This window comes from Saccostrea cucullata, unplaced genomic scaffold (assembly GCF_032062105.1).
Source record: "Saccostrea cucullata isolate Sc308-1 unplaced genomic scaffold, CSIRO_AGI_Scuc_v1 ctg990, whole genome shotgun sequence".
NCBI lineage: Eukaryota > Metazoa > Mollusca > Bivalvia > Ostreida > Ostreidae > Saccostrea > Saccostrea cuccullata.
This window is the reverse complement of record NW_026938358.1, coordinates 48,875-61,658: the sequence shown is the minus strand read 5'-3', so window position 1 is coordinate 61,658 and position 12,784 is coordinate 48,875. Positions and strand designations below refer to the sequence as shown.

The 12,784-nt window shown below is 33.1% G+C and overlaps 1 protein-coding gene across 9 annotated transcripts in view; it reads left to right on the top strand.

Annotated features, from left to right (window-relative positions):
- Positions 1-10,903, top strand: part of LOC134250043 (EF-hand calcium-binding domain-containing protein 6-like) — a 42,239-nt gene extending 31,336 nt beyond the window's left edge. For 4 of the 9 annotated variants that reach the window (XM_062732392.1, XM_062732394.1, XM_062732397.1 and 1 more), the window contains 13 exons: positions 82-189; positions 1,017-1,139; positions 1,226-1,402; positions 1,911-2,088; positions 3,681-3,734; positions 4,223-4,293; positions 4,455-4,609; positions 4,761-5,035; positions 6,484-6,570; positions 6,750-6,835; positions 7,049-7,148; positions 8,967-9,023; positions 10,111-10,903. In XM_062732392.1, coding sequence (XP_062588376.1) covers positions 82-189; positions 1,017-1,139; positions 1,226-1,402; positions 1,911-2,088; positions 3,681-3,734; positions 4,223-4,293; positions 4,455-4,609; positions 4,761-5,035; positions 6,484-6,570; positions 6,750-6,835; positions 7,049-7,148; positions 8,967-9,023; positions 10,111-10,329 — 1,690 coding nt within the window. In that variant the 3' untranslated portion in view covers positions 10,330-10,903. Of the gene's footprint in view, positions 1-81; positions 190-1,016; positions 1,140-1,225; positions 1,403-1,910; positions 2,089-3,680; positions 3,735-4,222; positions 4,294-4,454; positions 4,610-4,760; positions 5,036-6,483; positions 6,571-6,749; positions 6,836-7,048; positions 7,149-7,711; positions 7,726-7,944; positions 8,018-8,313; positions 8,396-8,966; positions 9,024-10,110 lie in introns of all 9 variants that reach the window. The other 5 variants (XM_062732393.1, XM_062732396.1, XM_062732399.1 and 2 more) reach the window with 5 other exon arrangements.
- The last annotated feature ends 1,881 nt before the right edge of the window (positions 10,904-12,784 follow it).

Here is a 12,784-nt window from a genome sequence, read left to right as displayed (position 1 = left end):
AGATGCCTTTTTTTAACTTATTAATTTCAAATTAATTCAGAATTTGTTCTGTTGATGTCAGTTTTGGATTATTTTTAACAGACATGGTGTAAGAACAATTCGTGGTCAGATCAACTACAAGGAGTTCCTTAACAAGTTCCAGAGTAAATCAGAAAACAGCATCACCAATAAAGTGGTCAGCAGTCAACAGTAAGTAATACTTAAGTAATACGTAACTAACAATATACAGTTATTGACTGGGTATGAGGGCAACATATGATTTGTTGAACCTGAAGGTGAAAATGTTGCCCGAGGCCTGCGGCCTCGGGCAACATTTTCACCCTCAGGTTCAACAAATCATATGTTGCCCTCATACCCAGTCTGTAACTGTTTTGTTATACCCTTCAGTGCTCACTTAAGATATTATCAATACACACTATATTATCAATTACTTAATATGGACAATTATGGCTTAATCAATAAATATAAAAAAATAGTTGAGAAAAAACAAAATTAATTTTTATTATATCACAAAAGATATTTATCACAAAACATACTCTTCCCTTCTTCCTTGCTAGTAGCAACAACTCTTGCAGCTCTTAACTTCGGTTATTTCCGTGTCGCCGATATTGAACGATGATGAATTGTGACGTAGCAGTGACGTTGCAGTCTAACAATTCTTATGTTGGACCGGCAGGCCGGTCAATAGTGAAATTGTTGGACTGACGTAATAAACATTTCTTTTGTTGGACTTTTTATTAGTAATAAATATATAGAAAGTTATTTATAAGGGTATAAGAATAAGTAACAGTGAACCAGTCAACAGTATTACTTAACAAATGGCATTGTTACTGAACCAGTCAGCATTAAGTAACACAGAACTGGTAGTTGTCTGAAAGAACACTTACCATAATATATGTATCCAGTATTGATTGTAACATTAAAACAGCATTGCCATAATTTTTCTGTACGGTATCTTTTAAAGAATGTCATACAAATTTCTTATATACACATTAAAACAATTTCTTTATTTCCAGGTTCCAGGATAACAAACTGCCCTCATGGCCTCTTCCAAAAAACACCTTAACCTCAGAACAACTTGACATCCGATTGGTCGATTTACTGCATGGGGACTTCCTCAAACTAATCGGCTATTTCAAGTAAGTATTAGGATGATATTTTGTAGTATATAGTGTACATAGAATTTTTGTAACATTTCAGAATAATATTTTTTATCTTTTTACAGGTCCTGTGATAAGTATGGCCTGGGTGTCATTACACCACACGAGTTCCGTAGCGGTATAGAGAAACGCCTAGGATACCCCATGTCTGAGAAACAGTGGGAACAACTCAAGACTGATGTAGGGCAGGACAGTGATGGACTGATTCCATACAATAAATTCTTACAGATGTTTGATGTTCCGTAAGTAAACACTGACTCATTTCTTACATTAATTCCTGCATATGTATTATATTCTGTAAGTAATCTAGTCCCTTTCCACAGTCTCAGTTAATCAGCATTACATGTATATCAAACTTGAAAGGGCTGAGAAAAAACTAGTTTATAGAGGATATAAGATAATGATGTTAAAATACATTGCACTTGGAGAAAGAATATTGATCGAAATATCAACTTACATTTTGATAAATGTACATGCATGATGGAATATGATAGAATTGTCAAAAAATTATAATGTGGGTGTGTATTTATGATGTTGAAGAAATTGGTCATTGAGATGCCAAAGTTCAATTATCCATAGAAAAAAATCTTTGTTGGAGGGTGTTGCTTGATACTTACTCCAGTATTGTGTATAATAATAATATCAGTGACCTCTAACCTGTTATCAGTGACCTCTAGCCTGTTTTCAGTTACCTCTAACCTGTTATCAGTGACCTATAACCTGTAACCAGTAACCTATAACCTGTTACAGACCCGGCTCTTGGAACAGGCGACAGGAGGGTGGCCTGGACGTCTACCAGGTGATTCCCACGACAATGGTCCACTCCTCCGCGGTCGACCGACTCAAGGAGAAAGCCAAGACGTTCATGCATCCCCAGACAGAAGTAGAGGGTCTACTACCACAGGACAATGTCAGGACTATAGCTGATGTAAGTCTATCATTCCAATCCCTACCCCCAGCCCACCCCTATAGGACAATGTCAGGACTATAGCTGATGTAAGTCTATCATTGTTATCCCCACCCCCAGCCCACCCCTATAGGACAATGTCAGGACTATAGCTGATGTAAGTCTATCATTGTTATCCCCACCCCCAGCCCACCCCTATAGGACAATGTCAGGACTATAGCTGACGTAAGTCTATTAAACGTCATAACAATCAAGGGCTTAATATTACCACCACAGGACAATGTCAGAACTATAGCTGATGTAAGTCATTCTTAAACTTTGTAATGATTGATCAAGGGTATACCACAATTAAATAATATCAGAACAAAAGCTGACCTAAGTTATTCATTCCTAGTAACCCCCCTCCAACAACAACAATTTAAAGAAAAAGGCCTAGGTTAGAAAAGAAGAGAGGAATGGTATATAAAGATGAAAATCTTCTTTTGAAATAGTTTTTCATTTTCCATGCCATGAAACCTCTCAGGTATTCGATTTGTTATTTGCTATCATTGTTGTTGTTTCATTAATGATTTATTTATATTTTGTGCATTTAATGAATATGTATATACTCAAATTTGGTTTTCAGGGATCCCCAGGGGAGGTACTGCATGTTTTATTTTTGGTTTTAACTGAATACACACTTAATTAAGATACCCAATTCATAACATTTTAAAAATTTCTATGGATTCAAATAATGGTCTGTTTCTAATGTATACAAACCTTACTATGTTTGATTCACCGTGGAGAAAGATAGGATAGAATACTTGTATATTTAAACCTCACCCAGATCTAACATTACAACACTGTGTTTTAAACTGATGCTTTCATATTATGTGTGATCACCATTGGTATTAATATGACTTCTTGCACTATATATATGCTTCTAAATATTTTTATGCAAATTTATTGTAATCATACATTAAATGTTCACTGGAAAGGGACAGAGGGAAAAGCCGTTCAATGCTCAATCAATCTTCTGTAAATAAGTGTACATGTGAACAGTATGTAACTATAAGAAACAAGTTAAATTGTCATTACTTATAAACATTGAGTTTAGCTACAGATTTTTTTTATTAATGACAGAGTTTATAGAAAAAGAGTCATATTTACATGATTGATGAGGTCAAGAATATTGTAGATTTATGAAATGAAGTCAGTACACGTAATACTATGTATCCCATTCCCTCTTACTATATCAATAACAAGCTAGTTTTATGTTAATTGCATTTTATATGTAGTCTGTTTTATTCATTTGATATCTGTGGGTACAAATTTAATTATTTTGCAAACCATTAAATCTCGTTTCCAGTCCTTAATCTCCGTTAATCTAGAAAGTAAAGGAATAGAGCTCCATCTTTCCATCTTTATTGTTATGGTTTTTTAACTGAGATCTACTACACTGAATTGAACCCTTCTCATTCTGTTGATTTTGAAGCTGATATAAAATGTTACAGTATCCGCTACATGAGGATAATAATTAAGTTCTTGTCTCATCATTTCTTGTCCTGGTTTTGTATATTGTAGATGATATTTACAATTAAATACTGATTTTAATGATCAGTGGTACATTGTAGGTGATGAAAATACTAGAGGATCTCTTCCGCAATAGATTCCACACCTTTGACAAGGTAGGATATTTATTGTTATGTGTATCATAGCTCAGGAAACCTTTACTATATTCATGTATATCAAACCAAAGGGAGGTATTATGTTTGATGATAACTGCGGGTGGCTGTTCAAATAATTGCACATTTCTTTGAAGTTGTTGACAAAAGCAACAATAAACCTCTGTTTGAAAGTTAATACATTTACTCAGAAATGATGTTTACTTCTCTTTGTTAATTTGTTGTTTTATTGTGAACACTTTTAATTGAATGGCCAATTACAACAATACAATCAATATTTTGTTTCATTATCCACATTTAGCTTTAAATTCTAATGAATAATTGTCCTGTACATTGTTTCATGGACAGTAATTATGTGAGATATACCAGTATTTATTATTAGTTCTCATCATTGCCTTTATATCTGAACCAGAAATCTTAACAAATGAGCTTCTCCATGGAAACATGTTAAAATTTATAGAGTTATACAGTTTGTTTGTCTTGGATTCCAGCACTTCCAGGACATGGACCGTCGTAAGACCGGCAGAATGAGCAAGTGGCAGTTTGGTGCTCTCCTACGATTGTAAGTTTTTTTCATCTGGTGCTCTCTTACGATTGTAAATTTATTTCATATGGTGCTCTCCTACAAATGTAAATTTTTTCATCAGACGCTCTCTTAAAATTGTAAGTTTATTTCATCAGTTGCTGCTGATGATGTATTAAATATGCTATCTATGATTACAGGTCTGGAGTAAACCTAACAAACTCTGAGCTAGACAGAGTGTGGGCCAGACTGAACATTTCTGCTGATGGAATGTACAGCTACAAGTCCTTAATCAAGGCATTCGCTCAGAACAGGGTCAGTCAGAGTCAGGAGATGAAACGGGACCAGAGTAATGGTAGGTTAACCTCCAGTCAGCGGAGGGTTCTGTCTGGCACAGACATAAAATATATGACTACAGTAAAACATAACATATACTAAAGTCAAACATAATATAGACTAAAGTCAAACAAAAATAAAAATGTATTTGATCCTCGTTGCTTTAACAGTAGGTGACACAAAGGAATTAATAGAGACAGCCAAGCGAGTCCAGAGGGAGAGGCGAGAGAGGACCATGTCATCCCTACAGCGGAACACCACCACCGTCACCTCGACTAATAACGGGGAACAGACCACCACCAAAACCACTGAGGTGGTGTCTTCTACAGAGACCGCCACAAAAACCACAAAAGTTAATGGTGTGGTCCAGGAGAAACCCCCACAGACGGCACAGTCCAATAAAAGCCAGAAAACTCGCGATCTACTCAACAAAATAAAGGCAAAGGTGAGACTGTAACACTCTAGGTAGTCTGTGTGTCTCCAGTTTTTTGCCTTGCAAATAAGTTCTTAGGTTAAACCTTCTCCCCTCAGATTTCATCAGATTGATTAATTAAGCCCCTTACTGCCAGAAGAAGTTTGAGACAGAGAATGTTTATGATCCTTGAGGGTATTTTGAAATTAAACCAAGATCATGTGAAACAACTTGATGCACGAAATTCATGTCTGGTTCCTACTTTTCTAAATGAGAACAACCCATATCTGACCTTAACTGGTGTATGTGTCATGACCTTGTCAAGGTCACCTGAGGCTACAGAGAGTTAGCCTATAAATAGTTTATGATTCTTGAGTAGAAATTTAAGTTGTGCACTAAGAGGAATTGGTCCTTTTAAGGAGGCTCATTACACCACTTTTTGATGACGTACTACACAAAAAAATAAACCTCCATTGTGTCGACCGGTTTGCTGTCTTACCTCTATAATATGACCCTGACCTTTAAAACGCTTTAAAAATAGATGAAACATGCGGTGTTGTAAACAGTGAAAACAAAGTAGCAGATTCATTATGCATAAACCAAGAAGAATTGCTTTTAGGCAGAAACAAAAGAAAGCAACAGTCAAATCTTCGCCAAACAAGTAATGTCAATTTCATAGCCATGCATGCAGCGAACTCTATCAATCACTGACATGTATGTATGTGGAAATCTCAACCTTGTTGGAATTAAAATTTTATTTAATTGCGCTATTTACTGTGTTGGTGTTAATTTATATACATGTATTTGTTTTATTGATTTAAATGCATACTCTGGCAATTTAAAGCTATATTCTGAATTTTAAATGTAATATCAAACGTTCCATAGTGTTTTGAGTCTTGGCTAATTAGGAAAGATAACTCTTGAAAGTGGACTTTCTATACCAAATATTTTTTAAATTTGATTTTTCATTTCGTTTAAACTTTCTTCATTCAATTTGACACATGTAATTCATTGAAATACATTCCTTGTCTCTTCAGAACACATTTTTAAAATGTTTTATGCATAGATTAAAAAGATAATGACATTAATTGTTTTCTAGGAGAAAATTATTTTTTCTAATAAAATTATTATTAGGTATTATGAGGTATTTTCACTGTATGTACTTGTCTTAAGAAGATGCCTATTATTTGACACTGAAAGTTCTGAAATTCTGTGAATGATAAACCTGAAATAAAACATTTCACTAAAATAAAACAAAAACTAAAAAATTCTATAAAAAATATTTATGATATCAATACCCCCATCTGGATATTTGACATCTACATTATAAGTGGTGCTGTATTGAAATCTAAAATAAACTGTGGATGTAATGAGCCACCTTAAGAGAAACTCTAGATTGGTTAATTGTTGTAAATATAAAGGAAGTTTCGTCTTTTTCAATATTTTATTTATATTAGATATAAATTGCGTATTTTTTTTAGGTGATTGGAAATTGGGAAGGATTAAAGACCGTCTTCAAGTTCATTGACAAAAATGGCAGCTCTACCATATCCATTTCAGACATGAAGGTTTGTTCAAGATAGAATAATCATATGACTTGTGTTGATTGATCCAAAGTAACTTTTAATGTTTTGATACCGGTACTTTAAAATTCTTTTAAATAGCACATTTTTACAATTAGATTATTCTTAAATCTTTTGTACTTGAAAGAAGATGTCTTGAAATATGAACTTCTCTTTTTTTCCAGGATATTTTAAACACTATGAAGTTTCCATTGTCTGAGGATGAGAAGCGAGACCTCTGTCAAAGATTCGACATACAACGAAACGGGAGGTAACACAAATATCTCTATCTCGCATATTTGGAACAAACTAGATGCTCAAACAATTTCTCAGTGATGGTATTTACACAAAAAGTGTAATGGCATGTGTAGGGGCACATCTCTGTAATGCTAAAAAAATTGAAATATTCATGTTTCTTGATAATTAAAAGAGACCATGTTTTTATAATAAATTTTGATAAAACATGTGTATATGTTTCTTGTAGATTTCATTACCTGGAGTTTATGAAGTGCTACTCTCAAAGTTCCCCTAACCCAACAAAATCCCAGGTGTACAGCAAGCATACACACAAACTAGAGAGAAAGGTAAAACAGGTCTTATAGCTAACTTAGTCATATAGAGAGGCAGTAAATAGTCAAATATAGACAAATAATAAAATCCCAGGTGTACAACAAACAAACACACAAACTGGAAAGAGAGGTAAATGAGGTTTAATCTTATAGCTAACTTAATCATATAGACAGGCAGTAAATAGTCAAATGTAGAAAAATAAAATCCCAGGTGTGCAATGAACTGGAAAGAAAGCTAGACAAGGTCTAATGTAATAGGTAACCTTGTACTACAGAACAGGCTACATAGGTCCTAGGGGTGTGACATAAAATCCCTATACATAAGATCCTTTTTACTGATCTCCAAACATTAAGCATGTTGGAGGTCCTTTAGTTTGATATCACTACAGAGTGCTGATTTACTTCAAGTACAGCTTTTTTTTTTAATGCTATTCCAACAAGATAGAACGAAGGTGAAATTTTGAATTATAAAATAGGACAAAGTTGCATTGATGAACACATTATAAAATAATAGTTTTGCCATTATGTTTAAACTTGACACAGAAGCTTGAGTATGATTTGTGATGTTATATTCCAAGGCAAACTGAATGCTGTAAGTAATGAGTGATTGATTGCCATATCACACACACAAAATGTAGCTACAAGCAAGCCTCATATAAACTCCAACAAGCAGTGTATCATTATAAAGCACACTATCACCGCCTTGTCAATACTGCTGGCTAATGCTTCAGTTGTTATTGTTGCCAGACATATAATATACAAAAGTTGAAATTTTGCTGTGATTTTTTTACTTGAATGTCAAATATTCCAGCGACCAAAATCTTCAAAGAGGTCAAGGCGATCCAGATGACCTTCAAAGGTGAAGGCCACATAGCTATTTATAGGTACAAGTCTGATCCGGTTAACATGCACAAACAGACTGTTGTTATTGTCACCATGTAACCACGACATCAAACTACTGACTTGTTATTGGAAGTAGCAAAGTTAAATTTGAATATACCCCTTCTAACATTGTACCCTAGCTGCTACCTCATTTCAGTGAAACAGTCATGCACATTTCAAAGAATAAACACAACCGAATCTATTTTCATCAAAGTAATGATAAGCAAATTTCTTTGATTTCAAATGAGGATGCTACAGATAGGTGACTAAAAAAGAAACAAATCTTTGTGTGTTTCAGTTACCAAGGCGACTAAGTGTGTCCCCTACTCCCTCATTTATGCTATGGAATCTCCCAGACATCCAGTGCCATAGTAACAAACGTAAACAAACAATTCACCATAGTAACAAACGTGAACAAACAACTTACCATAGTAACACATGTAAACAAACAACTTACCTTGGTAACAAACATAAACAAAAAAACTCACACATGTTGATTTCACAACTAATCTGTTTTGAGGTTTTTAAAAGAATTAACTTGTGTGAAAATTTAATGATGTGGTTGACATTTGTTTTGTTTAATTGCATCAAATGATTAATTAGTGTATCATTTGGCCAAAAAAAGTGCTCCCTAAAATACCTTTAAATTTTTTTTCTTGATTCATAAAAAAAGTTATTTGATATTGGTATTTATCAATATTTGAATGTGATTTAAATATATGTTATATAATATGTGCAGTATAAGGAATTTTCTGTACACATATTTGCCACTAAATGGGTCTGCTAACACTCAATATCCTTGCATGCTGGACAGCTGTATGAGATTTGAAATGACCAACAATGATTTAATGATTCAATTGTGATGATACTAACACTGGTATTTGTTCTATACAATAATTGAGTTGACCTATGATGTAATGGTACTAACCCTGGTATTTGTTCTTTAAACAGCAGCGTGATATTCAGTCAGCGACGGTAGGATCAGTAATCAGTAATATACACCACAAGGTGATACAATGTTACCATAGCAATAAATTATTCAGGGGACTTTTCTTCCCTTACTTGTCAAAAGAGCTCACTCTTCTCTGAATCCAAAGCTAACAGGCAAACAAAAAGTTAAATTAACAACGATTATGATGTATACATATATTAAATTACTCATTTTGAAACATTTTTGATTGCCTTTTATGTGGATCAGGATTCATTTTAAATATGTTATTTTCCTTTATGTTTATGTTGCTTCAATGCAAATATAAAAAAAAAATTAAACCTTTACTCATTTTAAGTTATTCTTTACCACAAGAAGTTAAAAACCAATAGCAGCATGGCTTGTTTTCTTTTTTTTACCAAAACAAAATTCTAAAGCATGCATTAATTGCACTCTTTTCTATACCAACAGTTCCTTATGAAAATGAAAAAAACAGTATACACTTATGTTGTTTATTTTTAATAAATTATGTTTAACTGATTCAATGTTTGCACAGTAGATTTTTCACCTGACATTTAATTCACTGAAAAAATGAATTTTTGTCAATGTTATTCTTCAGTATGATTTATCACTATGAGTTTTATGTTTGTTTGTTTTTTGTTTTTTAGTTCAAGAAGTTAAAAACCAATAGCAGCATGGCTTGTTTTCTTTTTTTTACCAAAACAAAATTCTAAAGCAATCTTTAATTGCACTCTTTTCTATACCAACAGTTCCTTAAGAAAATGAAGAAAACAGTATACACTTATGTTGTTTATTTTTAATTAATTATGTTTAACTGGTGACATTCAATGTTTGCACAGTAGATTTTTCACCTGACTTTTAATTCACTGAAAAAATGAATTTTTGTCAACGTTATTCTTCAGTATGATTTATCACTATGAGTTTTATGTTTGTTTGTTTTTTTTTGTTGACTTTGTGAGTAGTTTTCTTGTCTTAATTTTCATTGTGCAGTTTTGACTATCATATATGATTGTATTATAAATCATCAAATAAAGCTTCTGTTTCTCAAATCTATTTCAAGATATCTTAAAACATTTTATTATCATTATATGTATGCCTTATAAGTAAACCTTTACCTGGCTTTACACTGTAACCTGATATTTTCAGTTGATGGCCGAACACAAAAACTTGCGTCGAGCATTTCGTAGATTGGACGTCCATCGGCAGGGACTGCTGGGAGTTTCTGACTTCCGACGGGCGTTGACAGGTTGTAATATACAGGTATCAAATGAAGACTTCTACCACATCCTCAGTGAATTCGACCAAGACATGAGGGGACTGGTGTCATACACAGATTTCCTCTCTACCTTCATGGACAATTTGTAGATTATATAGTCCTAACGTAACAAGACTCGTAAAATTAAAGTGCGAAAGATAAATTATAGATTATTTTATACTGTTAGACATTCTCCTAATTCAACTACCTGTGATACTAGAAATTTTATTTTGGTTATATTATTGAATGCCTGACTGTTAATTAATGCGTGGCTCAATTAAACAATGTATAGCAATTAACATATATCCTTGTTATAGAATTTATTTAATTGAAAGTTGAATTGACTTATTTTTATTTTGTTCTGTTTTATAGTTAAAGCATTTCTGTGATAAGAAGATGATAATGTTATCGTTAAGTTCTATATAATCAGATTATTGTATTTTTTGTTTAGATCAGGATATTGTAGAGAAATTAATACCATTTTATGACATTTCATTTCTTTAGAAAACTGCATAATACATTAACATGGTGGACAAACGCATCATAAAATGTATATTTAGATTTATTTTTATACTGCATTGTATCTTTTAAAATGTGATATAAAAATGTCTCAGAATATAGATTTTGCAAAATTTAATTATAACCATCCAGATTTTTACTAAAATAAAGCAAAGGAAGATAAAATGAATCTTATTTTTGATTGATTATTGGAATATCTTAAAATGTTAGTTAAAAAAAATGATTTCTATATATAGAAAGGAATACACAAAATATTGATTAAAAAGATCAATATTTCTACTAATGTTTTCATGTTAGGTTACTATGAAATATATAGAGAATAATACATACCCTTTTCCATATCACATCCTGTATCAGCCCGAGACACCAATATCAGCCAGAGGGCCGAAGGCCCGAGGGCTGATTTTTATTTTGGTCGAGGGCTGATACAGGATGTGATGTGGAAAAGGGTATGTTTTATTATATTTATTACATACTTAGTAATAAAATACAGTTGAGAAGAAAATAAGTAAATAATAATGCATGGACTTCTTACATACCTGTACATAGTCTAATGTCTTATAAGATTTGGGTTTGTTTCTATTTCTATTTCAATGCACTTGATCCGTAATTTGAAAATATTCTATAGTATTACATGTATTTGTAAATTAAGATTATTATTTTCAAAAAGTTAAAATTAAGAGAATATGAACCCACCAAAAATTGTGTATGAGTACAAGTACTGTTATTGTGGTTTTATTTACTAAGGGTGTGATATTGACGTCACAATAGCCGTATCAGCCCTGCAGGGCTGATATGGATTTGCAGGGCTGATACGGATATTAGCCCCGCAAATCCATATCAGCCCTGCAGGGTTGATACGGCTATTGTGACGTCAGCCATATCGCATATGCAAAAAACCTGTATTTATTACTAAGTGTGTAATAAATGGGGATAACAAACAGCTCAAAGTCCATTACACAATACACATTTTGGAGCAGAACAAACACGGACTTCTAAAAGATAAGAAGTGGAATCAGATGGCATGGAGGAATGAGTTTCCCTGTCGATTGGTCACACCCGCCGTGTGCTCTTAGATATGATCGGGAAATAATGATAAAACCAGTCGATAATTCAGTGTGTAAATAATGGTTTAACAACTTTTATGATAAACGTCAATCAGCATTTGACTTAAATGATATATTGTTTGTTTTTGCTTACATTGTCATTGTATCGACCATAATACGTACGAAATGGTTACTTTTAGCGAGAATGTTGATATTCTTGCTTCATTAAATTGTTAGTCAATATAATACCTCGTTGTTGAAATCGCCCATACGTACATGTAGAGCATGCTCTTGCATATATCGAATCAACTGAGAAATGTATCTTTTATGCAAGCGATAAAGGTGCTGTATAAGTAAGGAAAGTTGACGATTGAAGAGATAAAGTCATTACGTTTTTCATGAATTAAGCTTACATGGTGTTTATCATAAAGCTTACATGGTTGATAGATTACCATTAACGCGTTTTTCAAGTAAAAAATAAAAATATGAAACGGTCATGTCTTTGATGCATCGGAGTTGTACGAATTAAGGGGGCCTACAGGGGTTTTATTGTGTGAAAACTAGTAAATCTCTTCATTTTTATACCATATATAATTATGTTCCCCAAACGAAGTTGGGGAACATATTGTTTTTACTCTGTTTCTTATTATTATTATTATTATTTTTCTTCTTCCTGGGAAAATTTTGTCCAAATGATCTTGTAAACTACACATCCGACTAAGGTAAAATGTTTTTAGGGTCAGTAGACATGTTATGTAGATTTGCCGAACGAAGGTCATTTTGCGCGCACGTGCTTGCAAGAGCGCACACGTGCAACACGAAAAATGACCCATATAATGGAAATTGCTGTAACTTTTCTTTTTCTTGATGAATTTTTTTGAAACTCATAATGTAAGGATACATTAGTAGTATAGACAAGATGGCATGATCAAAATAGCAAGATCTCACGCGCATGCACGTGCGCTTCGCTCTGATTGGCTGAAACTAAAGTCTCAATATC